The 25,603-nt window shown below is 72.9% G+C and overlaps 2 protein-coding genes across 3 annotated transcripts; one reads left to right on the top strand and one right to left on the bottom strand.

Annotated features, from left to right (window-relative positions):
• Positions 1–7,181: 7,181 nt before the first annotated feature.
• On the top strand, positions 7,182–14,922 carry GRTP1 (growth hormone regulated TBC protein 1). Its single transcript, XM_037528608.1, has 8 exons — positions 7,182–7,228; positions 7,538–7,689; positions 8,795–8,953; positions 9,512–9,636; positions 10,595–10,691; positions 13,106–13,278; positions 13,356–13,541; positions 14,572–14,922. The coding sequence occupies exons 1-8, from the start codon at positions 7,182–7,184 to the stop codon at positions 14,659–14,661; spliced, it is 1,029 nt and encodes a 342-aa protein (XP_037384505.1). The 3' UTR covers positions 14,662–14,922.
• An 862-nt stretch (positions 14,923–15,784) lies between these two features.
• On the bottom strand, positions 15,785–24,060 carry LAMP1 (lysosomal associated membrane protein 1). Of its 2 annotated transcripts, none has more exons than XM_037528670.2 (9): positions 24,009–24,060; positions 21,492–21,607; positions 20,250–20,469; positions 19,987–20,148; positions 17,524–17,687; positions 17,138–17,263; positions 16,798–16,864; positions 16,550–16,720; positions 15,785–16,451 (listed from the first exon to the last, which is right to left on the bottom strand). In XM_037528670.2, exons 1-9 carry the CDS (start codon positions 24,055–24,057, stop codon positions 16,312–16,314), a joined length of 1,215 nt encoding a protein of 404 aa, XP_037384567.1. In that variant the 5' UTR covers positions 24,058–24,060; the 3' UTR covers positions 15,785–16,311. The 2 variants fall into 2 exon arrangements, with proteins under 2 accessions (XP_037384567.1, XP_037384568.1); XM_037528671.2 differs by lacking the exon at positions 24,009–24,060 and adding an exon at positions 22,123–22,395.
• Positions 24,061–25,603: the final 1,543 nt, after the last annotated feature.

Here is a 25,603-nt window from a genome sequence, read left to right on the forward strand (position 1 = left end):
TTGTGGGGAGCCCTGGGGTTGTGCGGAGTGCTGGGATTGTAGGGGACACTGATGTTGTGGGGAGCCCTGGGGTTTTGGGGAGTCCTGGGGTTGTTGGGGGCACTGGGATTGTGGTGAGCCCTGGGGTCGTGGGGAGAGCCACAATTGTGGGAGACACTGGGGTTGTGGGGAGCCCTGAGGTTGTGGGGGTCACAGGAATTGTGGGGAGCACTGGGGTTGTGGGGAACCCTGGGGCTGTGGAGAACACTGGGATTGTGGGGGGCGCCAGGGTTGTAGGGGGCGCAGGAGTTGTGGGGAGCCCTGGTGTTGTGGGAGGCACTGGGGTTGTGGGGGTTGCCTGGACTGTGGACCCCCAGGTGGGGAGAGCGGCAGAGCGCACCCCCGGGGCGAGGGGGGTGGGGCTGGGCCTGCATCCTGGGCCTGTGGGTGAGGGGGCAGGGGCGGCCCCCGAAACCCCAGAGGTGGCTTGCAGGAGGGAGGCTGAGGCAGGAGGAGCCGCGGGGGGCCGGGGCAGCCCCCGTGCCGTCCAGAAGATGCTCCCAGGACAGGCGGAGCTGGCGTGCGTCCCCCCGCTTGGCGAGCGGGCAACCCAGGCCACACGGCGCGCACAGCTGGCCGTCGAGCCCCCCCCGCTGACCGTCACGCCCCCCGTCGTCCACGAGACGCCCACCCGGGAGACACAGGACGGCGCCGCTGCGGGCAGGGGACCCCCACGTGGCCGCGGGGCCCAGCCGGGCGCCCTGGGAGAGGAGCCCCCCAGGCTGCAGGCCGAGCAGTGTCAGGGGCCGGCGCCCCGTGGAGAGCCCCCCACGGAGAATGGCGCTGCAGCGGCCGCACCCCAAGACAGACACAGCCGCGGGAGCTGGGCCTGGATGGGCGAGCACGTCCCGTATGAGCAAGAGGGCAGGGGAACCCCCCTCCCGGGGCCTGAGGAGCCCTGTCACCGGGCCGGAGGACCAGCCTGCTCAGCTGTCCCCCGGGACGGCCCAGCCCCTGCCCACCAGCCAGACCCAAGCGGCAGGGCCCCCGAGAGGGTGCTGGAGTCGGGGGGCACCCAGAGCCTCAGCCTGCCGCCACCAGGCTGCACCCCAAGCCTCCAAAACAGGAGGGCCCCCGAGAGGGTGCTGGAGTCGGGGGGCACCCAGAGCCGCAGCCTGCCGCCACCAGGCTGCACCCCAAGCCCCCAAAATGGGAGGGCCCCCGAGAGGGTGCTGGAGTCGGAGGGTACCCAGAGCCGCAGCCCACTGCCTCAAGGCTGCACCCAGGGTCGCCAAAATGGCAGGGCCCCCGAGAGGGTGCTGGAGTCGGGGGGTACTCAGAGCCGCAGCCTGCCGCCACCAGGCTGCACCCCAGGCCCCCAAAACGGGAGGGCCCCCGAGAGGGTGCTGGAGTCGGGGGGCACCCAGAGCCGCAGACTGCCGCCTCAAGGCTGCACCCAGGGTCGCCAAAATGGCAGGGCCCCTGAGAGGGAACTGGAGTTGGGGGGCACTCAGAGCCGCAGCCTGCTGCCACCAGGCTGCACCCCAGGCCCCCAAAACGGGAGGGCCCCCGAGAGGGTGCTGGAGTCGGGGGCCACCCAGAGCCACAGCCCACCGCCTCCAGGCTGCACCCCGGGCCCCAATAGCGGCAGGGCCCCCGAGAGGGTGAAGTTGGGGGGCATCCAGAGCCACAGCCCGCCGCCACTAGGCTGCCCCCAGGGCCCCAATAGCGACAGGGCCCCCGAGAGGGTGCTAGAGTTGGGGGGCACTCAGAGCCGCAGCCCGCCGCCAGGCTACACCCCAGGACCCCAAAACGGCAGGGTCCCCAAGAGGGATCTGGAGCCAGGGGACACCCAGAGGTGTAGCCCGCTGCCACCAGGCTGCACCCCAGGCCTCCAAAATGGGAAGGCCACCGAGAGGGTGCTGGAGTCGGGGGGTACCCAGAGTTGCAGCCCACCGCTGCCAGGCTACACCCCGGGCCCCCAAAACGGGAAGGCCACTGAGAGGGTGCTGGAGTCGGGGGTCACCCAGAGACGCAGCCTGCCGCCTCCAGGATGCACCCCGGGCCCCCAAAACAGGAGAGCCCCCGAGAGGGTGCTAGAGTCGGGGGGCACCCAGAGCCACAGTCCACCATCACCAGGATGCACTCCAGTCCCCGAGAAGTTGCTGGAGTCGGGGGACACCCAGAGCCGCAGCCCACTGCCACCAGGTTGCACACCGGGCCTCCAAAATGGCAGGGCCCCCGAGAAGGAGCTGGAGTCGGGGGGCACCCAGAGCCGCAGCCCGCCGCCACCAGGCTGCACCCCGGTCCACAAGAGGGAGCTGGAGTTGGGGGGCACCCAGAGCCACAACCCACCGCCTCCAGGCTGCATCCCAGATCCCCAAAACGGCAGGCCCCCCGAGAGAGGTGCCCCGGACAGGGCCGACGGACGCACGCCGCCCGCTAGCCCCCGCCTGGCAGGACAGCCCCCGGCCCCGACACCCCACCGCCCGGGCTCTGGGGCTCCTCCCGGGCCCTCGAAGCTCGGCCAGCACTCGGGGTGGCAGCCGACTCCCGCCCCAGAGACGCTGGCAGCTGCCCCAGAGGAGGCCACTGGCCCCCCACGGCCGCCGGCCGAGTCCCGGGCTCCGGCTCCCAGAGCAGCAGCCGGGCCGAGGGTCGCTGGCCAGACCCCAGCACCGGGGCACGCCGCGGCCCCGGGGAGCGCAGTGGGGGGGCCCCGCCTCCCCCGCCGGGCCCGGCGCCGAGTCCTGCCTCTGGCCGGCAGGCCCAGGACAAGAGGCGGCGCCCGCCCCCAGGGCAGCTCCCCATCAGTGGCCCCCAGCCCGCGCCCCGCGGCCCCCCGGGGCGGCCCCCGGCAGCGCAGGGCCGGGGGGAGGGTGGGGCATCCCAGACGCGTCGCGCCCCCCCGGGGTGCCTGCTGCCCGCACCCTGTGTCCCAGAGGAAACTGGGGTCCCCGAGAGGCCCCAGGGACCGCTGCACCTGGGCAGCCGGGGAAGCGGGGCCGCCGCCGGGGCGCAGGGACGGGCCCCCCGCTGGCCCAGCGCCGAGAAGCCGGCGCCTCCCGCCCTCGGCAGCCCCGGGCGCCCCGCGCGGACCACGGGCAGCTCCGCGGCCGGGAGCAGCGGGGAGCCCCGGAACGCCCAGGGGGGGCCCGGAGCCCCGGGCCAGGCCAGAGAAAGCCGGTCCCGGGGCCCGGCCGCCCCCAGGCCAGGGCCCGACCCTGCGGCGCGCGCGCCCGGTGACCCCGCGGCCCCGGCCCCAGACCAGGAGGGGCGCGGGGGCCGCCTCGCGGCCGGGGGGCCGGCGCCGGGCGGCAAGTACCGGGCCCAGAGCTTCGGCGACCAGCGGGCCTTCGACCTGTCCTTCGGGCCCCGAGAGCCCGGCGCCCCGGGCCGGCCCCCGCAGTGACGCCCGGGCCGGCCTCGCTGCCCGCGGCGGCGGCGTCTCGGGGCGGCCTTGGCGCGGGGCGCCCCGCGCGGTGGGTGCCTCTGGGGCCGCCCCGACCTGGCAGGCGCAGCCCCCGAGGCAGGGCTGGGCGGCCGCGGCAGCAGACCCGGTGCCCGTGTCCCCGCCGGCGGGCGGCGAGGTGGGCCGTGGGCCCGGGGCACCGCCGGCCCCCAGCAGACGAGAGCCCCGGGCACAGTGACCCGCCGGCCGGAGCAGGACAGCGCCCCGGCGCCCTCCAGGAGATGGGGAGGCCGGCGAGCAGGCCCCCCGCGCCGGCGCTGCCCCTCGGCGGGCGGGCGCGTCCCCCCGGGATTCTGGGGGTAAAGGGCCCCGCGACCGCGTCCCCTCTATGGCCTTGAGCAACGCGGGGGGCGGGGACCCCAGGGCAGCTCCCAAGGGGGCGCCCAGGGCCCGGGAGGCTGGTGGGGGCCGCCCGGCCGCCCCTGGGGAGGACTCGGCGGTGGGCGCTGCAGAGCCCGGGGGGCGCGGAGGCCCCCGGAGGGCGGGGGAAGGGGCGCGGCCCCCGCTGGATGGGGGGCGGCTGACGGCTGCTGCAGACGCGGGGCCGGGCGGGGCCCCCCGGAGCTGGCCAGGGGGGTCCTCGGCGGCAGCTCGCCCCCGCGCCGGCCTCTGCGCGGCGCCCCTCGCGCGGGTCCCCGCCCGGCCGCCGGCGGGATCCTGGGGGACGCCCCGGGCGCCTGTCGGGGCGCTCCGCGCGGGCGGGGCTGGGCTGCCTGCGGGCGGCCAGGCGGGCGCCCCGGGACCTGCGCGCGCTCGCGGCGGAGCCGTCGGGGCGGCGGGACAGCGCGGGCGGCGCGGGAGCTGACCGGCCTCCAGGCCGCCGGGCCCGCACGCGCGCAGCAGCGCGGGTGACCGCTGCGTGGGCCCCAGTGGCCCGCGGGGGGCCCGCGCTTAGCAACACGCCGCTGAAACGAAGCTGGGGCCTCCCGGCTGGCGCGGGGTGCAGCCCCCACGGGGAGGCTCCGCAGCCGCGACCCCGCCAGGAGCTGCCCGCGGGGCGCCCAGACCCGAGTCCCGCGCTCCCTCCGCGGCGCGTCTCGGCGGATCCGCTGCTCCGCGCCCGCTCTGTCTCGGGGTCCCCCCCCCCCGCCTGCGCCCCGTGCTTCTATGCAAAAACAAATAAACCTCTTAAAATAAATAGACAGACAGACAGACAAATAAATAAAAGGGGAAGGACAAGGGCGCCGCGAGGCTCGGGAGACAGAGGACCCCAGGCCCGCCGCGCTGCGGGGTGGGGGGCGGGGGGCGCTGCGGGGGGGCGCTCGGTGGGTGGGGGCGCCCTGCCGGACCCAGCACAAACAGCGGGCCCCAAAGGGCGCCACACGTGACGGGGAGCCGGAACCAGGGCTCGGCGGGCGGCTGCCGGCCACGGGCACCCCCTTTTCTTATCTTGAGCGCCTCACTGTTTTCTAAGGTCATTCAAATTTAGATCCCGTCCTTTCGGGGCCAGAAAGTGCTCGGCCTCGCGCCAACGTGGGCGCCTGCTCTGGCCGCAAGTCCCGGGTCACCTGGTCGGGGGTGCAGCGCGGGCTCCCGGCCGCGGCAGCCCAGGGGACCCCCGCCCCCCGCCAGCGCCTCGGAGGACACCTCCCGGGAGCGGCCGCCAGAGGGCGCCAGAGGGCGCCGCGGCTCCAGGCGGGGCGGGGCCGAGGGGGCGGGGCGAGGCCGAGGGGGCGGGGCGGACCAAGAGGGGCGGGACGAGGCCGAGGGGGCGAGGCGGGCCAAGACGGGCGGGGCGAGGCCGAGGGGGCGGGGCGGGGCCGAGGGGCGGGGCGGGGCCTGGTCTGGGGGCGGGGCCTGGGGCGGGGCCCGGAGGACGGCGCGCACCCCGGCCGGCCCGGCCAGCTCCTCCCCCGGGGCCGGCCGCCGCCCCCGGGCACCCCGCCTGGCCCGCCCGGGCTGGCCCCGAGGGCAACGGCCTGGCCTCCGCCTGCGCCCCCGCCCGGCAGGGGCCGGGGCCTCCGGGCCTGCGGGCGCGAACACACCGCCCCCGCCTGCGGCTCGGCCGCGGGGCCGGCGCGGGCGCACCGGGCGAGGCCGGGCCCGGGGGGGGGTCGCGGCGGGCGGGCGCGGGGCCCGCAGCGGGGGTGGGGCGCGGTGACGCCCCCCGGCCTGCGCCCCCAGGCGGGGCCTCCGAGCCCGCGGCGCGCCGGGCCCTCGGGCCTGTTCCCGGGCCCTCGGGGTCTCGCCCCGCCCCGCCCCGCCCCGCCCGTGCGGAGACCGGGGCGCTGCTGCCCGCGAGCCGGGCGCCCCCGCCGCGCCCCCCGCGCGCCCCGAGGCCCCGCGCCCGGCGCCCGCCCGCTCGTGGGCTCCGCGGCCCGCGCGCTGCCACGCGCCTCCGGGAGGCGACCCCAGGCGGGGGCGCACGCCAGACCCAGGCGCGCGGGCACGTCTGTGCACACGGGCACACGCATGTGTGCGGCACACGCACACGCCCGCACGCGCCCGCGGGCGCACACACAGCCCGGCCAGGCCTCGCCCGTCCCCGAGCCCGGGGCGCGCGCCGGCCCCCCCCGCCCCCGCCCCCGCCCCCGCCGGCCCCGAGCCGCGCTGGCCTGCGGGGGAGGCGCCCCGGCCCGTCTCGCTCCAGAGCGGGGAGCCGGGCCGACCTGGGGTGCGGAGGACGCGGTGTGGGCCGCGCCCCCGTCATCGGGGCCCCGGGCTTCGCCTCCCTGCAGCTGCCCCCCCGCGGGCCTGGGCCGTCCTGCTGCCCGCGGGCGGGGGCCTCGGCCACGCGTGCCCGCCCGGGCGCCGCCGGCTGTGGGGGGCTGGCAGGCAGGGGCGGGGGTGCAGCTCCCAGGCTGGCCCCAGGCGGCTTGGGGTGCAGGGGCTGCTCTCCAAGTAGGAATCGGGGTCTGACCTCAGAGAGAGGTCGGCTGGGTGACCCCGGGCGGCAGCCCCCCGCCCCCCAGGGTGAGGGAGAAGCCTCCGCAGGCGGAGGGGGCCTGGGGCCGCTGCCCACGTGCGGGGCGCCCCGGGGGGCAGGGAATCCCGGGGGGGCGCCCCGGGCGGGAGAGGGGCCTGCGGGGCCTGCGCCGTGGGGCGCGCGGGGCTCGAGAAGCGCGGCTGGAGCCCCGCCCGGGGCCGGCCGCCCTCACGCGACTCCCGAGCGGGAGCTGAGCGGCCCGGCCCCCCGCGGCCCCCCGCGGCCGGTTGGGGCAGGCCCGCAGGGGCGCCCCGCCCCCCAACAGACCGGCCCGGCGCCCCGGCCTGGCTGTGCGCGGGCGGCTGCGAGGCCCAGGCCAGGCCCGCCGGGAAGAGGCGCCTCGGCAGGGCCCGCGCCGGGGAGGCGCTGGGGAGACCCCGGGGCGCGGAGCCCCGCGGAGGCCCGGGGCCGGGCGGGTTCCCGGGTCAGGGCGCCCCGGCTCCCGCGACAGGCGCCTCCCTGCGGGCGGCGGGGCGCACGGGCCGACCTGGACCCGCCGGGGCCCCCCCCCCACCCCGCGCCCTTTGCTCCCAGGGAGGCTCCAGCGCGTGACCGCCCGGCCCCCCGCGCCCCGGCCCGCCCCCGCCCCCCGCGGCCCTCCCGGGTTTTCAGCTCCGCGCGCCGGAGCAGGTGCAGCCCCCGGCGCCCCCCCCGCGCTCCGGGCCCCCCCGCGCCCCCGGCCCCCCGCGCCCCCCCCCCCGCGCCCCGGCCCCCCGCCTCCTCCCAGCCCCGCCCGCCCAGCCCCGCCCCGCGCCCGGGCCCGGCAGAAGGACGCGCGGCCGGTGGGGCGCGGATCCCCGCGGCATGGAGCCCGCGGAGCGCGCGCAGGCGGCGCGGGGGCGCGGGCCCAGGTGGGCGCGGGGGGCGCGGGCCCAGGTGGGCGCGGGGGGCGCGGGCCCAGGTGGGCGCGGGGGGCGCGGGCCGGCTGCGCTCCCGGCGGGGTCTGCCCCCCGCGATGGCCGGCGGGGCGCGGGGCCGGGCGGGGCGGGCGCGCGGGGTTCGGGGGCGCGCGGGGCTCTGGCGGGCGGGGTCCGGGGGCGCGGGGGGGGCTCTGGCGGGCGGGGTCCGGGGGCGCGGGGGGGGCTCGGGCGGGCGGGGTCCGGGGGCGCGGGGGGGGCTCTGGCGCGCGCAGCCGGCCCCACGGCCTCGCGGGTCTCCAGGGTGGACCCCTACGGGTTCGCGCGGCCCGAGGACTTCGACGACGCGGCCTACGAGGCGTTCTTCTCCGAGTACCTGGCGGTCCTCGCCAGGCGGGCGGTCAAGTGGGCCAGGCTCCTGCGGGGCGGCGGCCGCGTCCGGAGGAGCGTGACAGGTGGGCGCGGGGCGCGGGGCAGAGGTGAGCGGAAGCCGGGGGGCGGGACGCGCGCGCGCCCTGGCGCAGGTGAGGCCGCGCCCCTGGGCCCGGACCCCGGAGCCCCGCCCGCCGCGGTCGGTCGGCCGCGGGGCGGGGGGCTGCTCCGAGCCCCCCCTACGTGGGGCCGGGGGAGCGGAGTCCTCACCCCACGCTCCCCGCGCCGGGCCGCGCCCTCCCGCCCCACCCCTGCCTCCGCGCTCCTCCCCGGCCTCCCTGCCTGGGGCTGGACCCACCGGCCTCAGCCTCGCGCGCCTCCAGAACGGGGCTCCTGGGGTCCCTCCCCGCCCCTCCCCCCGGCCCGGCAGCTCTTGGGATTTTAGGGTTTTGTTTCTCCCGCGGGAAGCACAGACTCCCTGTTAGGAGGGGCCGCCCAGGGCCGTCGCCTGGATGTTGGTCAGCGGAGCAAACACCGGCCTCTCCCGGCCTCTCCGGTGTTCCTGCACCGCCCCACGAAGAGCCGGAGTGGGGGTGCCCGAGGCAGCCCAACCGGAGCCCTGGACAGGCGCAGGGAGGTGCCCCCCGCCTGCGCCCTCGCCCATCCGAGGGCCTGGGCGCCCTAAAGCCAGCGGAAGGCTCCCCAGGGCGCCCCGAGCCAGCGCAGGCCCCACGGCCGTCTGCCTCCATCTCTCCTCTGGCTCTGAGGCTCGGCGGGTCTGTCTGGGACGCCTGTGGGCAGCAAGAGGGCCTTGGTCTCTCTGGAAGATGCAGCGCCGCACTGGCTGGGCCCACCCGGCTGACTGTCCTCAGCCTCTCCCCAGAGAGGGGCGCTTGAGCCTGCCCTGCGCCCCGTCCCTGAGGCAGCCCCCGCCCTTGGCGACCTGCCCCACTGGCCTCCCAGCTCCCTGTCCATCCCTGGCCTGTCCATCCCTGGCCTGTCGTGTGTGACGTCAGGCCACCTCGCCCGGGGCACCCAGCTGGCTGCGTGCCGCCTGCGCGACCTTGAGGTCACGGGTGTGTGTGGACCGTCCCTGCGAGGCTGCCGCAGAGTGGCTGAAACCCCGGCCCGGGCCCTGGCTCCCCTCTAGCCCCCCTCTGGCCCTCACCAGTGGGGTGTCCCCTCCAGTGAAGCGCTACATCCGCAAGGGCGTCCCGCTGGAGCACCGGGCACGCGTCTGGCTGGGCGTGAGTGGCGCACAGGCACAGATGGACCGCCACCCGGGCTACTACCAGCGGCTGCTGCAGGGCGAGCGGGACGGCAGCCTGGAGGAGGCCATCCGGACAGGTGAGGCGGGCGCGGGCTGCGGGGAGAGCACGGCGGAGGCCCCCGGGGGCGTGAGCTGAGTGACAAGGGCGCCTGGTCCCGGCCTCGAGGAGCCGCGTCCTTGCTGGGGACGCCCCGGCTTGTGCCGGCCCCGAACGCGCTGTGGGCTGTGACTTGAGGGCGTTTTGTTTTTCAAGCGCGTTTTTGATACTGAAAGGCAAAGCCCAGCGTGAGCAAGTGTGCGCGGGCAGCTCCGGGGGCTCCGTGCTGGCCGGGTCGGTTGGGGCGGCACCGTCTCCCCGGGGGGGTGCGCACGCTCGGCCCACCCACGCAGCACAGCACCCCGCCCAGCACCCCCGCGGTGTCACAGGAAAAGGCTGCCGGGCAGGGGTTGGGCTGCCCAGGCAGGGCTCGGCTGCTGTGTGGGCAAGTCAGCCCCGGAGGGGCCAGGACAGCCGGGCCGCCTCTGCCCACACCCTGTGGCAGCCTTGACCGTGGAGGCTGCTGCTGGGCCGCGCGGGCCCGGGCCGGCACGGTCGCCAGACTCTGACCGGCTGAGGCCTCCTGTCGGGACTGCAGACATGAACAGGACCTTCCCGGACAACGTGCGCTTCCGCAAGAGCGCGGACCCCTGCCTGCAGCACCCCCTGTTCAATGTGCTCGCGGCCTACGGACGGCACAACCGCGGCGTGGGGTACTGCCAGGTGAGCGCACCCAGCCCCGGCCTGGGCTTGGGGGGCAGGGCTGGACAGACAGGCGCGGCACCTGTGCTGCGGCCCATGTGCGCCCCCTTCTGAGGCCGAGTCCCGCGGTGAGGACACTGGGTCTCTGGCCACCAGGTGGCTGCGTGGGGCGGGGCAGCTGTCCTCGGGGTGCGTATGGGTCCCTGGGATAGACTGTGGGCGCAGGGAGAGCGGGGGAGCTGCTGTCCCACCAGGCCCGGCCCGTGTGTCGGCCTGAGCTCACGGAGCAGGGGAGCGTTCAGAGCCGTGGGGCTGCCCTGGGGGTCAGAGCGAGCGGCCTGTGGTGCTTGCATCTGACCCTGGAGCCAGGGGCTGCAGGACAGTCGGGAAGGCCGGAACCCGGCACCAGCAGGTTGACGAGCTGAGTGCGGTGGTGGCCCCAGCAGCTGCCCCCAAACCGCGCAGGGGCCGGGCTCCTGGACCCCAGCAGGCTCGTGCCCTTGAAGAAGCAGGAGGGGACGGCCCAGGTGCTCCGGGGCCTCCACCGTGTGCCGAGCGGCGCCTGCTCGGGGGCAGCCTCCTGACCCTATAGGATGGGCCTGGGCCTGGGAGCCGAAGCTGTGGGCGCCTCAGGTTGCTGCTTCCCGGGCTTCCCGGGCTTCCCAGGCAGCGCTGAGATCACGTGTGTCTACAAATCGAGGTGCTGCCAGAGCTGTACGCGGCGAAGCCCAGGGGACACCCAGGGGCGTCGCGTGTCCGGCCGGGTGCGGCGCCACAAGCTGGGGTGTGGCTGGGAGCGAGCAGGGGCCAGGCGGTGGGGCCTCGGGCCGTGTCCCTGTGCCGGGGCTCTCGCTGGCTGACAGACGCCGTTTCCCGAGCCCCGGAGCGACGCCTTTGCCCTGCAGGGTGCAGCAGAGGAAGCGGAGCTGCCGGGCGCCCTGGTCAGCGTGTGAGGGCTCATGCATCTGTCCCGGCCCAGGGCATGAACTTCATCGCTGGGTACCTGCTGCTCATCACCACGGACGAGGAGGAGGCCTTCTGGCTCCTGGATGCCCTTGTGGGGAGGATCCTGCCGGGTACGTGGCGCCGCCGTGGCCTGTGCCCTGTGGCTGGCAGCTCGCGGGCCTGGGTTTGGCTCAGGCCCAACGGAGGCGTTTGGCGGTTGCGTCTAGAACTCTTTCTGCAACGGGCTTAAAGGGGAGAAGTACTCGGGGGCAGAGGGTGCTCGTGGCTCCGCCCGCGGTGGGGCCGTGGGCTTGGGGGCTGTGTGCCGGCAGGTCCCCAGGCTGGCCACCCCGTCACGGGGTCTTATGAGCCCCGAGCGCCGGCCTGTGGCGGCACAGACTCAGCTCAGGTCCCAGCGGAAACCCCAGGCAGGGCCGTTCTGGGGGCGCCAGCAGGCTCAGGCCAGTTCGGGGCGCCCCTGCAGTTCTGCCCCAGCTCCCAGCCAAGAACCGAGCCCACAGGCCAGGCACCAGGCGAACGCCGTGTCCACGCAGCGTCCCTCCCGCCCCACAACTGCCTCGCACACCACCGCCCGCGGCCCCGCCACCCTGGGCTTTCCCCAAACCTGTGCAGGAGACCCCGAGACCCCACCCAGGACCCCCACCCAGTGCCCCGGGCCCCACCCAGCAGGCCGACCGGGTCCCAGCCTGGGAGCTCTGAAGCTTCATGTTGCGCCGTGACGAGGGTGTCCAGCCCCGCCGCCTCCGCGCCGCCTAGCTGTCTGCGCCCGGTCCGCAGTGACCGGCTTTCCTGCCCAGGGTGGCGCGCGCCCCGTGGCGTCACCGCCCGCAGCACCGCCGGCCGCCCTCTGCCCTCTGCCCTGCTCGCCCCGGCGCGTTGCCGGGAGCACGCGCTGACCTGCGTCCGCCATGGGACGCTCAGGACACAACGCCCAGGGCAGAGGACGGCGCGGCGGCCAGCCAGGCTGGGACACTCGCAGGCCTCGGGGGCGTGGGCTGGGCACACCAGGAGCGTGTGGGCGCCAGGAGGCCTGGGTGGCCGCGCCACCTGTTCCCACAGTCCGGGGTGGGCGGCGCCCGCGCGTGCTCCTTGGCCGGCCGGACGCTGTTTCTGGAGGTTGCGCTCCCAGCCCGGATCCACTTCCCCCTGGCAAGCCCGGCCGGCGGCTCACCCCTCTGGGACCGCGGCTCTGGGCACCTGATGCGGGGGCGGGGCGGGGCCTCTGTGCGCCTCCCGGCCCAGCCGGGCTGAGGCTCCACAGGAAGGCGGGGCAGCACCCCCGGGCGTAGGGCCGGCCTGGCCAACGTCCAGGGCCCGCCTGGGGCCCTGCCCCTGAGGCGTGGACCTGCTTCTGCTCCTCTGCATTGTGGCATCGTGGGACGAGGTGGGGAAAGCAGAAGCCTGGCCAAGGCCGCCACCCGGTGGCACCCCCAGGCGGTGGCTCCTGGCCCGCTGGCAGTGCAGGCAGCTGGGCACCCACCTGGGGTGAGCGCCATGGCGGGGGGCCTGGGGCAGAGGAGAGGAAGTGCTGCGGGGAGAGGCGTGTGTGGCCCGCTCTGCTGAGCGCGAGGAGCACGGGGCGCCCAGGCCCAGGCCGCTGTCCGGCCAGTCAGGCTGTGCCCCAGGCCAGATTCCCGAGTGTTCCCTCAGGCCGCGGCTGCCAGCGGAGGCGCCGGCCTGCCGTCCCCAGAGGCCACGTGGGCCCGCCCCAGGCCTCTTCGAGACGCGTTTACACACCGCCCGCTGGGGACGCTGCGTGGGGTGGCCGGGTCAGGCTGCTGCCTGCCCGCTTTGGTTTGTCGGTTTTTCACCTTCGTGGCCTCATAATTCTTTAATTTTTTTAAAGATTTATTTATTTATGCACACAAGAACCGGGGTACAGGCCAGAGGTGGGGGGTGAGAGGACCCACCAGAGACAGAGCGGGGAGCAGAACAGGCAGACTGACGAAATCCACTGCTGAGGGGAGCAGCGGGGAGGCAGGAGAGGTCTGCCGCGCCCTGTGGGGAGCTCCCTGGCCGGGGAATGAACTCCTGCTGCAGAGGCTGCGACAGCCTCAGGCTGCGTCACCCGGGCTGCCAGGGAGGTGTGGCCTCGTAATTCTTTCAGGTGACTAAACCCCAAGGCAGCGAGGTCACGCTCTCGCCAGCAACCCTTGTTGAAGGATTGCAGACCCTCCCTGCAGCCCCCCACCCCGGGGGCTCCCTGGGACGCCCAGCGACCGTCCGCCCCAATTGCTCCCCTGCCCGCCCGCCCCTCTGCCTCGATGGCTCTGCGTCGGCCTGGCTGGGCAGTCGTGTGGCGAGGGCCTTCCCTCCCCCACCGTTCTCGCGGGCTGGTCTGCGTGGGGGTGCCCCTCCCCTGCCTGTGAGCGCCGACTCCAGACTCAGGGGTAAGTGGGGTGGGCTGGGCCGTCTGTCCGTCCACCCGTCCCTGTGGACACCCGGCACTGCCCTGGGTCTAGGTGCATAGCGTAGGGCGGGGGCGGGGCAGCATGTGCTGGCGCCCACCAGCCCCCCCTTGCAGACTACTACGGCCCGGCCATGCTGGGCCTCAGGACGGACCAGGAGGTCCTGGGCCAGCTGGTGAGGAACAAGCTGCCGGCGGTGGCGGACCTGCTGGATGGCCACGGGGTCCTGTGGGCCCTGGTGGTATCGCGCTGGTTCATCTGCCTGTTTGTGGACACCCTGCCCGTGGAGGTGAGTGCGCTGGGCGGGCGGGAGGCAGGGCAGGCGCTGGGGCGGGGCCGGGGCCTCAGGACACACCTCTCCCCCAGACCGTGCTCCGCGTCTGGGACTGTCTGTTTAGCGAAGGCTCCAAGATCATCTTCCGGGTGGCGCTGACCCTCATCAAACAGCACCAAGCGTCCATCCTGGAGGCCACCAGTGTGCCGGACATCTGCGAGAAGTTCAAGCAGATCACCAGGGGGGCCTTCGCCATGGAGTGCCACACCTTCATGCGGGTGAGAGCACCTCAGCGCGTCCCTCCTCCCTGGAACAGGGCGGTTTACAGCCAAAGCCCCAAGGCCACCGCCCTGGCCCCATGGTCAGCGGGGCCAGCACTTCCTGGGATCTGGGGGGCTCGGCTTCACCAGGTGGGAGTGTGGAGGTAGCGGACAGCTCCTTCCTGAGCTGCTGCGGCCAGGACCTCTGCAGGCCCTCATGTCCTCTGTTGTCCCTTCTCCCCGACCTGCGGTCCATCCTGTCGGGGTGGCAGCTCCTGTGGCCAGGGCTTTCCTGCTGGCCCCCAGCAACCTCAGCCCGTGTGAGCTGTAGGACAGGCCTGCCTGGGGACACAGAGGTGGGGAGACAGGGGCAGGGCATGCTGGGGTGACATGCTGGGCTGGGGTCTTGCATCATCTGAGGCCACCATGGATGCAGGGCAGGAGGGCCACCAGCTTGGTCTTCCCACGCCCCTGGCCGAGCCAACACTGCCAGGAGCCTAGAAGCTGTCGGCGTTGGAGCGGCCTTGTGGTTGCCGAGACTGTCCAGAGCATGCAGGCGGGCGAGGAGGCTGGGGCAGCTGGGCCCGGAGCCCTGCCCCCAACCGGCGGCCCCACAGGAGGGCGGTGGTGGCGGCAGGCCTGGCCCTCCCTGTCTTCAGGGGCTTGGGACGGACTTGTGACAGCAAGACGTCCTGGGGAATCCAAGCGATGGGCGCAGCTGGCCCCAGTCCTGCTGCGAGTCCCGCCTCTGTGGGCAAAGCGCAGTCCCTCACCAGCAGGAGGCGGCCACGGGCCAGGGCTCTGCCTGGGCCAGTCTGTCCCTGGGCTGCCTGTGTCGGGAGTGACCCTCAGCTGCACTGGGTGTGGGGTTGCAGGGCTTTCTCAGGGCCCCACTGACACGCCCGCACTGGGGCTGGCTGGGTGCGGAGGCCTGGCAGGGCTCCTGGGGCCTGTGGCCAGCGGTCAGCCGTGGCGGGCATCCCGGCCCTCAGCACAGCGATTAGGGGAGGCCCAGCGTTGGCCAGCAGAGCAACCCTCTCTGTTGCAGAAGATCTTCTCGGAGCCTGGAAGCCTGCCCATGAGCACCATCACGCGTCTGCGCGAAAGCTGCAGGGCCCGGCTGCTGGCCGGGCGGTGACCCCTGCCTCTGCAGAGCGGCCCTGGCCGGAGCGCGTGGCCCTCCCAGCGCGGTCAATGCTCGCCGTCTCTGCGCTTGGGGTTTTTAAAGACCAATTGAGGACGCCATTGCCTTTTTGACAGTGAGCTAGAGTTGTAAATTTCTAAAAGTTTATTTTTACCTGAGACACTAAGGGCAGGTGAAATGATACACGTTTACACCCAATAAAGCCGTCGGCACCTGAGCGCCTGTCCTCAGCGTGTCAACTGCTGGTGATGCCGGCGGCGGCCCCGGGCCCGGGCCCTGTGCATTGCACTGATGCCGGCAACTCGCATCCATCGCCCGCCCTCGCCACCTGGCCTGGGTGGGGCCCAGCACCCGTGCCTGGTCTCCCAGCAGCTCCTCCCGCATCTGGGCGGCGATTGTGCCTGAGCAGCTGCAAGACCCCAGGGAGGCAGTGCGGGCCGCACCTCACCCACCCCCTCAGGTGATGACGTGCCAGTGCATCCCAGCAACAGGGCCCATGGGCCTGGGCCTCCCGGCGGGCACCCCCAACACTCAGCAGCAGCCCCGGGTACCCGCTGTGACCTACCGTGGACGGGGCAGTGACACCAACCAAAGGAGCTGAGCTCCCGTGAGGCCCTGGGTGGCAGACACCCCGGCGGGAGCACGGCCCATCAGCTGCATTCACCCCCCCAGGCTGCCTTGTGGCTGCTCGATTCGGACACTAGACCCTGAGACACTCACGAAGCCCTGGCCCAGCGCCGTCCCCGCCCCTGCCTGGGCAGATGCCGTCGAGAACCACAACGGCCCCCCTAGGGCTGGACCCGTGGCACCTGCCCCACGTGTCTCGTGCCTGCCTGTCCAGCTGAGCCGGGAGGATGGGCCCACGCAGCCCTGCCCGGGGCTCAGGCCGCTGCCCTGACGGGCAGGAGCTGGACCTGGGCCCCTTCGGCCTTCCCCACCAAGTCCAAGCTGAGTCTAGCGGGGCCTCCTCCAGAGCCACAGCTCAGCGCTCAGGAGGCCGCCCGCAGGTGCTGGTGTGCGGGGGAGCCCGCAGGCCACCCTGGGGCCACCCCTGCTCACTCCCTGTACAGTTGCAGGCCCGGGGGGCAGCCCACAGTGCCCGCCCCAGCCGTCGCAACAGCAGCACAAACCCACAAACGCCAACAAAGAAAGACGCTTTATTAGCACTGTCACAGCGACACCCACGCCAGGCGGCCCCGGGCTCAGCCGAGCTGCGGGCAGATAAACCAGAATCAGACCGATGGCCTCGCAGGTGCAGGAACCAGAGCACCCTGGACCCGAACAGAGGACTCCAAGCCGCTTTACAAATTGCGAACAAAAATAACACCCATTTTCCTATTTAAAAAAGTGCCAGGCCTGGGAAGCAGGGCCATGCCGCCGCGGTGCCCCCACGCCCCCCTACTGCAGGGCCCGCCGACGCCCCGTCCGCGCCCCGCGGGCGCCCGGCCCCGTAAGGCTAGCATCTGAGTGAAAAGCGAAGAGACCCACACCACGTCTGAGCAACCCCGCTGGCAGCCGAGGAACCCCCCCCCCACTTTGGTGAATGTTAATGCGTGACCAGTTAGCAAGGGCTTGACCCGGGCCCACCCACCTCCCGCCTGCCCGAGTGCTGCCGGTGCCCTCACGTCGGCCGGCGGCGGGTGCCTAGATGGTCTGGTAGCCTGCGTGGCTGCGCTTCCTGCCGATGAGGTAGGCGATGAGGACCACGAGGACCAGCCCGGCCAGGGCGCCGCCCACGGCGATGGGGATGAGCATGCTGTTCTCGTCCAGCGGGCAGTCCTCCGCTGCGGGCGGGTGCCAGTCAGCCGCGGCTGGCCCGGAGAGGGGCAGCCTGGGCAGGAAGACCCCATTCCACCCCCAGGGCCACTCCGCCAGCACTCACCAGCCCCGAACGTGTTGTCCTGGATCTGGAAGGCCTGCAGCCGGGCCTTGACCACGTTGAGGGAGCAGGCCGGGGTGATACGCACCTGCTGCTCGGCGCTGCACCGGTAGGAGTGGCCCACGGCCGCCTCCAGGGCCCGCAGGGAGCCGTTGGCAGCAGTGAAGGTGGGCTCTGCAAAGGCGCTGGGTGAGCACTCCGGCTGGGGGCCGGGGCGAGGGGCGGGGGGCCGGGGCAAGCGGGAATCTCACCTCTGGCCTCCGGAAGCGTCATGTTCACCTGGACCCCTCGCAGGAAGAAGCGGCTAGAACTTGTGTTCTTGGAAGGAGGAAGTGAAGACGAGCAGCGTCACACACCCGCGGCCACCGAGGGCCACCGGCCTCGCCTGGCTAGCTCTGCACTTGGCCTGCAGCCCCACGCGGGCAGGGCCGCGTCTGGCCAGCACCCCGACCCTCCTTCACTCCCCAGACCTCCTCGCAGGCAGGCCTTCTGCTGAAATGGGCCGCAGAGCCGCAGCCTGCGCACCTGACCAGGGGCAGCGTGCACCGCAGGGGGCTCTGGGGGAGCAGGGCGGGGCAGGCCGGGCCTCACCATGGCAAACTGCAGGATGAGCAGCCTGTGGCCCTCCCCGAGCAGCTCCAGCGTGGCCAGCTGGGCGGCGCAGCTCCCGCTCACGGTGGTCTTGTTGGGGTCGATGCTGAAGACACGCGTTACTGTCTAAAAGGGAGCACCCACGTTGGCTGCAGCCGCGCCCCGCTCCCACCCAGAAGCCCGCGGCACCCCAACAGGCGCCCAGAGACCACGGTACTCCAACCCGAGTGGCCCAGCCCCGCAGGCTCCCAGGCTTCAAAGCCACTGCCCCCGGGAGCCGCCTTCCCCCCCAACATACCCGGAGGTCTCGGGACAGCCTGGGCACCTGAGGGCCGGGCCCACACCCCACCCGGCCTCGCTGCGGACGGGGCGCAGCCAGCGCCTACCGCGTTGTCTTTCTGCTGGTAGGTGACGTTCAGCTGCAGCCCCATGTTCGCCAGCAGGCAGGTCCCGTTGACGCCGCTCACGTTGTACCTGCCCACCGAGGGGGCCGGCGTGGGGTGGGGCGGGGCGGGGGTCGGGCCCGGGCCATCCTGCTTACACCGCGTCTCTGCAGGGACGGGGAGAGTCAGCTTCTGGCAAGGGGTGAGGGCCGCCGCCTGAGGGCCCGCAGCCCCCAGCTGACTGGTCCCCCGCCCAGCACCGCAGGAGCTCAGCCCGGGGCCGGCTCCCGCCACGCTCCTCCTCGACCGGCCGACTGCGGACAAGCTGGCCTCGCGCCAGGCGGTCACAGAGCGGCCTCGTGCCCCCAGACCGAGGAGCAGCACATGGCAACAGACGCGGCAGCCCCGGGACCAGCCGAAGAGCACGGTGGGCCAGCAGGCGGGGTCCTCACCTGGCTCGTGCGACCCCACAACAGAACCAGCCCGGGGAAGGCCCGCCGGGGCGGCGATGGGGGTGGCGGGGGAGGGAAAGAGGAGGAGCCTGGAATGGGATCCCAGCCCCGGGCTGTGCTCCGCGCAGGTTGTTTACAGCAGACACTTGGCAGCACCTCCCAGCTACCCACAGCGGACTGACCATGGTCTGCACCCCACATTTGCAACCAATTTAGAAACCCCCATCCCAAACAGGCTCGCTCGCTCCCTCCCTCCGCCCTGTGTGCGGGAAGTCCTGCCTGTGCCGCGCGCGCCCAGCGCTGCAAGCCCGCAGGCCGTGGGGCCGAGACCATGCAACACTGACGGAGGCCTCCCGGGCTCCGGCCAACCCTGCCTCACCCTTGGGGAAGAGGCAGGGCCCTCGCCCACAGGGCACCACGCGTGACGACACCCGCTTTCTGGTAGGCGCCAGCGGCACAGCCCTGCCCGGATGGTGGGGGAAGACGGTCCGTGGGTCTGGGCCACGCCAGCACCTCCCACCAGGGCCTGGCTCCATGCCGGGTTGGCCCCGCGCCCCAGGACGGCCCTCTGCCCCACATGGACCGGCCTGGCACGCCACAGCACTGCACACGGGGCATGCCCGTCACGCCGCCTGGAAGCCCGCGGCACTGGACACGGCTCTCAGGATGCAGAGGCCGGGGCTGCGCTGCCGGCAGAGCCTGGACGTGGCCCCACGTGGCACAAGCCCCACTAGCCCTCTGGCCCGGGGCCACAGCAGATGCCGGAGCAGGCGAGGGCGAGCGGTCCGGAAGGCCAGTGCCCGGGGGGGTGAGGGCACAGAGCCTGAGGCGCTCTGCAGCTGGGCTGGCCGGTGCCTCGTGGTCTCATGCCGCGACGGGCAGCAGCTGCCTGCCCCACAGCCGGGCGTGGGCAGACCAGCGCGACACTGGGCCCCAAAGACAGACAGCACTGCCTGCTGGGCAGGAAGGAGGGCGTAAGACCCACATCACTTAAAAGCAGCTTCTTCCTGACCTTTTACAGATAGCAGGCCTCCCCGCATCTTAAAACAAGAGAAAGTGGGGCCCCGAGGACCCAGAGGTCCCGGGCGGCCGGCAGGCACTGGCCATGCCGTACCAGCGCCCCGAGGCAGCGTGTGCAGAGGGAACCCCGACAAGGGGGAGACACGGGCCTGCAAGTGGAGACCCGCTGGGGAGAGCGACCTGGCTTGCCTCCCAGAGCTGGTGATGGACAGCGCGTGCAGCCCAGCCCCCCATTCCTGCGGCCCCCACAGGGCAGCCCACTCCTGGGAGCAGAGAGGCCAGCCGGGGCAGGGCACCCAGCGGCAGCGGGCGTGAAGCCGCCCTGAGGGCCAGGGGAGGGGGGCGCCGCCGCGAGACGGGTGCTGTGTGGGACAAGCAGAGGCGCTTGGGCACCCGGCAGACGCGGGGCCGCTCTCCCTGAAGCAGCGTTCAGTCTTGCTGCGGACGAGGAAGCTCGGCCAGGACGCGCTGGTGACGTGAGGAAGGAGAGCCGGCCGCAAGGCAGCAGCAACTGGCTCAAGCAAGCACCCCAGAGCCCCCCCCAGACTTGCCGGCCCCGCCCCACCCCCAATGGTCTGCCTCTCCGGTCCAGGGGGCTGAGGAGCGTCCTCAGCTCCAGCGGCCGGTCATGACATCTGCCTCCAGATGAGAAACCAGCGGTTTCCACCAAGGGCCACCCAGGAACAGCAGACATGGTGGCGAGCCCCGCGCTTGGAGCTGGCCGGTGGACCCTGAGCACGTCCAGAGACGCCCACGTGAACAGTCAGGCAAAAGGAAACCGAGAGCAAGGCACTGGGTCCAGCAGCTGCGCCAGCCTCTCCCCTCAGAGCTGCGCCCAGGGCGGAGCCAGCAGCCGAACCACACCCTGAGCACCCAGGCTGGGAGTGTGAGGACCACGCCCTGGCTGTGCGGGGCAGGTCTGTGCACCCCCACCTGCAGAGACGGCTTCCTCCAGAGACAGTGGGCAACTGAGCCGCCCCGCCCCGCGCCTCACCTCCTGCGCTGAAGTTGCCGCTGGACAGGTAGGCTTGGAGGGTGGTGTTGCTGAGCGTGAGGACAGTGGAGTTGCCCAGTTCGAGGCGGCGGTGGCTGAGGCACCTGTACCTGGTGTCCAGATCGGCCCGGATGTCGGGGTTAGACGTCACGGTCTGGGCTCCTGCGTAGGCAAAAGCCGGGTTCGGGCCCTGCAGTGTTTAGCCAGAAGATCACACAACTACCACCCATCCCATCCTCCTGCACGGCTGCTCTGGCTCTTACCCTGGGTGCTGGCATTGGGGAAGCTGCGCGCGTCCGACAAGTTGTACGTGAAGAGCAGCTGCTCCACGCGGTAGCTCGTTGAGTCTTTGGCAAAGCGGAGAGTCAGGGTGCACCCGTTTCCCAAGGCCAGGGCGAGGCTGGGGCCCGAGGAGGAGTTCTCTCGGCCGCAGGAGCTGGTGTTCAGCACCTCCGCATCCGGCAGCAGGCTGAAGGTCGTGTTCTGGAACAAAGCCACAGCAGCAGAACCCAAGATGGCACCATCTCGAGGGTTCAGAACCCGTGGGGAAAGGCCAGCAGAGTCTCAGAGAAAGCCGAGACCCCGGTGGAGTGAGGGGTCACTCTTCACGCACAGCCGCACGCAGCCTCAGCAGGGGTCAGCACACCCCGACAGCGACTCAGGTCAAAACACAAGGATGGCCGTGGCCACACCACTGAGGACTCGTCAAGACCGTGGCGGAACGAGAACCGGAGCTATCCTGGTGAAAGGATGCCTCGTTCACGTGTTTGAAATAAACGGCCACTGAGAGCTTTAGGATCTTGGGTTTGCACAGCCCTCTTTCTCCTCTTAAACAGAGGTGCTGACGGTGGAACCACGCGCGTCGTCGTAAGTAAAGCCAACTGGAGAGCAGCCCGGCGTCCACCAGAGAGAACGGGCCAGCCAGGCTTAGCAGGGCACACCTGCCGCATCCCCAGGCAGCAGACATGGGCTCTTGGGGACCGTGTGCCCAGGGACGAAGGGACAGAAAGCCACTGGGAGCTGCGGGCCTCCTCCCGTAAGCCACGCCGCCGCCGTGAGTCGCCATGAGTGACTAGGGCTCGCGGTGCTCGCAGGTGCTGTGGCCCGAGACGTGGCCGTGGACGCCGAGCCCAGCCCCGAGGGAGGCTGGCGGCCAGGACTACAGGGCGAGGTGGTACCCACGGGTGACCAGTGCAGAGATGCTGCGGAGCAGAGGCAGCCCCAGCTGGTCAACACGGGCATCCCTCAGCCTCAGCCCTACCCGCAACGTCCAGCGTCATGGCTCCTGAGGTCAGCTTCCCATGGCGGGGGGGCTCACCCCCAGGCTGCGCAGAGTGTCTCGCCAGCAGGGACGGTGCGAGCACCGCAGATGGGATGAGGGGGTGGCCTGGCCAGGCCCAGCTGCCCAGGATTGGCGACCACAGGGAGCCGGGAGGGGCCAGCACCCCCCCCCGCCCCCGAGCTGACACCTCACACGCATGCACATGCGGGTCCTGTGCGCCTACCTTGGGGCCACTGCTGGTATCGTAGCGGACCTGGACGTCAGCAGAGAAGGTGGCCCTGATGCACGCCGAGCTGTTGCCATCTGTCACCACAAACGCCCAGGCACTGTGCACGAGGCCTGCGGGTCCAGAGAACAGAGCATCAGCACCGCCGGGGTAACGCCGTATGGGCCCCGTTCTGGACACTTCCTCCTCCCTGATCGCACGCAACCTTCCCAGGGCTGCTAGGGGCGCCGGGCCCCTCCCTGGGGCCCTCACCACAGACCTGGCCTTTGCCCCAGCTGCGACATGGCGGGAACCCCGCCTCGAGACCCACGCTCCTGTTGAGGGGCCTCAAAAGCCAGCAGCAGTGCTGCTCGTAGCAGGAAGGGCCCAGCCTCCAGCCTTTCTGGGTCACTCAGGCCACGCTGCCTGCCTCTTGCACCCACATGCCCATGGCCCACAAGAGATCGCCGGGGGGAGGCTGCGGCTCACACCCGTGTGCAACAGATATGCACAGGTGTTGTGCTGGGGCTCTGGCCCCGGGGCTCAGTGGGACCTGCAGGCCCGCCCCTCTGCCGGGGGTCTCTGCAGTAACCGCCCAGCCGCTGGGGGGGGGGCGCACTAGGGCCCTGCCTGCCACCCTTTGACTCACAGCCCATGGTGACCACAGGATGTCTCGGGTGCCCACAGCTGCCCTAGCCTGGCAGCCAGAGCCCCACACACATCCTGGAAGCCTCTGGAAAGGCAGGGCCAACGTCTAAGCCTACAAGGACCCCGCCGGGCACTCAGAAGGACGCCAGGACACCACGGCAAACAGGCCCGGGTAGAAAAGAGTCCACGAGTCCAGAGTCCACGACCTGTTTGGGATGCAGGCAAAACAGAGGGGCCTCCTGATACTTGTATGGGGGGGCAGGTGAGCAGGCATCATGGCGGGGCCCAAAGGTTTCTGAGCAGCCGTGGCTGCCACCCCCCCCCCCGCCAAGTTCCCTAAATGATGGATGCTCTGCTGACTCAGCACAGGGCCAAGGAGACACTTCAGAATGGAACCCCCAGATCTAACACATCAGCAGATGCCCCCAGAAGCCTTTCAGGAGACGGACCTTGCCACTCTCACAAACAGAGCATAGGCTGAGCGGCACCTGGTGCCACATCTGTGCAGTGCTTGGGACTTAATGACTAACATGAGCACCCCTCAGGGTGAGGAGCTCACCAGCAGGAGCCCCAAGGCAGCTGGAGGGCACGCACGGCCTCGCGTGGACAGGCCTCTTCCCCTGGGCACGGGCAGTTTGTAAAAAGCCCCCCAAACCTTCTCCCCCACCCCCACAAGCTGAAGGCCACCTCTCCACAGCTAGCCTTGGGCCTCCTGTGCCCAAACCCTCCTTCAGGCCATTCCTGAGCCCATCCCACTCTCTAAAACCTGAACTCCGAGAAGAGATCTTGGCTCCACCCAGCCCCTCCCCAACAAGTGAAGCCAGAGCTTGAGTGAGGAGCCGGGGAGTAAGGGTGTCAGCTCTGGTCCCCCCCCCCCCAGCCTGCCCCCAGCCCTGACACTAGCACAACACCCCAGACACCGAGGCGAAGGCAGGCACTAGGTGGGCACGTTGCCTAGCCTGTACCCCCGAGGCAGCACCCCCGCACCAGTCCTGAATAAGCAGTGGCCTCACGCCTCCCGGCTCAGTGGGTGCAGGTCCAAGTTCCAGCTTCACCACTCGGCCGCCACCAAGACGCCAGGGCGGGAGACAGACCAGGCGCCAGCCCGGAGTCCGGGTGGCCTTTCCAGAGGGCACAGGCCCGCGCTGGGCAGGCCGCAGCTGGGAGCCGGGGCCTGCCTGTGGGCACACCGGGAGGGGCCTGAGCAGCAGCAGGTGCGGCTGGGGGACGCTGGGCTGTGACCTGGGCCCTCTGGAAAGAGGTCACGGGCCTGGCGGGTCCCCAAAACAGTCACAGGGGCGACCACGGCCACCGACGGCCCAAGCCCCACCAGACTCCTGCGGCCCCGGGCGGTTGCCAGGGAGGCGTCGGCAGCCGGCCAGGCCCGGACTCCACCTGCCCCGTCCCGGGCCTTGGCCGGGCGCACGCTGCCCCCCCGCAGTCACCCCCGGGCCAGGGGTCCCCCGGAAGTCAGGCGGCTCAGAGGGTTTCTTCGGGGGACTTGGGTGCTGAGCGTCTCCAACAGGCCCGAGCCCCGCCTGCGAAGCGCCACCGCGGCGCCGCCCGCCCCGGGGCGCAGGCAGGACGCGGCGGCGCGGGCTCCCCGCAGGGGCGCTTCCCCCGGGACGCGAGGCCCGGCAGGGGCGCCCGGGGCGGCGGCGACCCGGCCCGGCCCGGAGACCACGCAGCGCGCGGGCGGCCGCGGGGCCCCCCTCCGGCCCGCCCGGCGCCGCCCCGCCCGAGTCCCGCCGCCCAGGGCCGAGGGCCGGCGCGAAGGTCAGGCCGCCCGGTCACGCGCCCGCCGGCCCCGCGGGCCTCGCCCGCCGCCCCGCCGGGCCCGGCCCTCCCCGCCGGCCCCGGCCCCGCCCGCCCCGGCCCGGCCCTCACCGAGCAGCAGCAGCAGCAGCGGCCGCCGGGCGCCGCCGGGGGCCGCCATGGGCGCGAGGCCGCCGAGGCGGGGCGGGAGCGCGGGCCGCGGCGGTTGGCGGGAGCGGCGTCGGCGTCGGGACCCGGCCGACGGCGCCGCGCAGGAAGGAGACCCCGCGGCGCGCCCGTCACGTGAGGCGGCGCCGCGCCCGCGTCGTCACGTGAGCGCGCCGGTCTCGCGCGAGCGCTCGCGGGGGGGGGGCTCGGCGCGGTCACGTGGGCGCGGCGGCCACGTGACAGCCGGCACGTGACCGGCCGGTCCCGGCGCCCGGCGGCCTCGGGCCTCGGGCGGGGAGCGGGCGCGGGCCCGCGAGGGGGGGCGCGGGGCGCACGCGGGGCCGGGCGCCTTCCCCCGGAGAAGGGCCGCCGGAGGGCGCGCGGGGCTGCCGAGGGCTCGGGAGGCGAGCGGCCGAGTCAGGGCCCGCTCGGGCGGCGCGGACGGCGCGGCTGGGGTCGGGGCCCGAGGGCGCGGGGCGGGCGGGGCGCCTCGTCGCCGGGACGACCGCGGGGCCGGGCCCGTCTCTGGGGCCGCGGGGCGGGCGCCCGGGGTGCTTTGTGAGGTCTGGGGGCGCCGCGCGGCCCCGCGGCCCGTTCCCGGCGCGGCCGGTCCGCTGCGCGCCCGGGGCTCCGGCCCGTCGGGCAGGGGGGCCGCGCCGGCCCCGGGGACCCTCGTGCCGCCAGCGGTGGGCGGCGCTGGCTCGCGCCTGCCCACTGGGGTCTCGAGGCCCCCTCCGGGCCCCCCGCCGCGAGCTGGTGCCCCGCGCTGCCCGCCCGTGTCCTCCGCATGTGATTAAAAACATCCCCTCTTTTTCCGCGCGATGCCTCTGGCTCCCGCGCTGCTCACCGTCATTTGGGGTGAGAAATATTTTCCCTTTTATTAAAAGTGGTCGCACGTTGTCAGCGTCTGGAGAGGCTGTGAAAAAATTGAAATGATTGCTCGCATCTTGGTAAGCCCCGTCTTTGAAAAGAACAACGCAGCCCGAGCACCCCAAACCCCTTGTGTCGCTCCAGCCGGCGCTGCCAAGTCGGGTGTGGGCAGCGCCCACAGCCCTTTTATGTAACAGTGGACGGCCGGGATCCGAGAACAGGCCAAGCAGGTGGGAGCTGTGGGCTGGCTGGTGTAAATGGCCCAATCAGACTTGCGGGCGGGGCACCCGGAAAGAGGCTATAAGCCGCCGCCAGCCGTGGTGGGGCCTGCAGGGTACCAGCCCCTGGAGAGAGGAAGGTGGTTCCAGCCTCCAAAGAAAGAGGAAAAACGGGTCCAGCAGCCGCCTTGAGGAGGGGAGGCGCCAAGGGACTCTGCAGGGCCCTCGTCCTGCCTCCATCCAGTGAAGTGCCAGAGCCCTGCCCGGCACCCCAAAGAGCTGTTGCTGCTGGTGTCCCTGGCAGCTCCCAGGCGCCGTGACCCTGGGGATCTCTGACCTGCTCCGGGGCCGGCGGTGACCATCGCGCCGGCTGGGGCTACCCAGATTCCTGGTGATGGTGGCGGCCATCACTGACGCTGCCTGGTGAGGCGGCCCCGCACTGGCCAGTGAGCTGTCCCCGCACCTGACGTC

This window comes from Talpa occidentalis, unplaced genomic scaffold (genome assembly GCF_014898055.3).
Source record: "Talpa occidentalis isolate TD23 unplaced genomic scaffold, MPIMG_talOcc4v2.1 talOcc4.5, whole genome shotgun sequence".
In the NCBI taxonomy this organism is placed as follows: domain Eukaryota; kingdom Metazoa; phylum Chordata; class Mammalia; order Eulipotyphla; family Talpidae; genus Talpa; species Talpa occidentalis.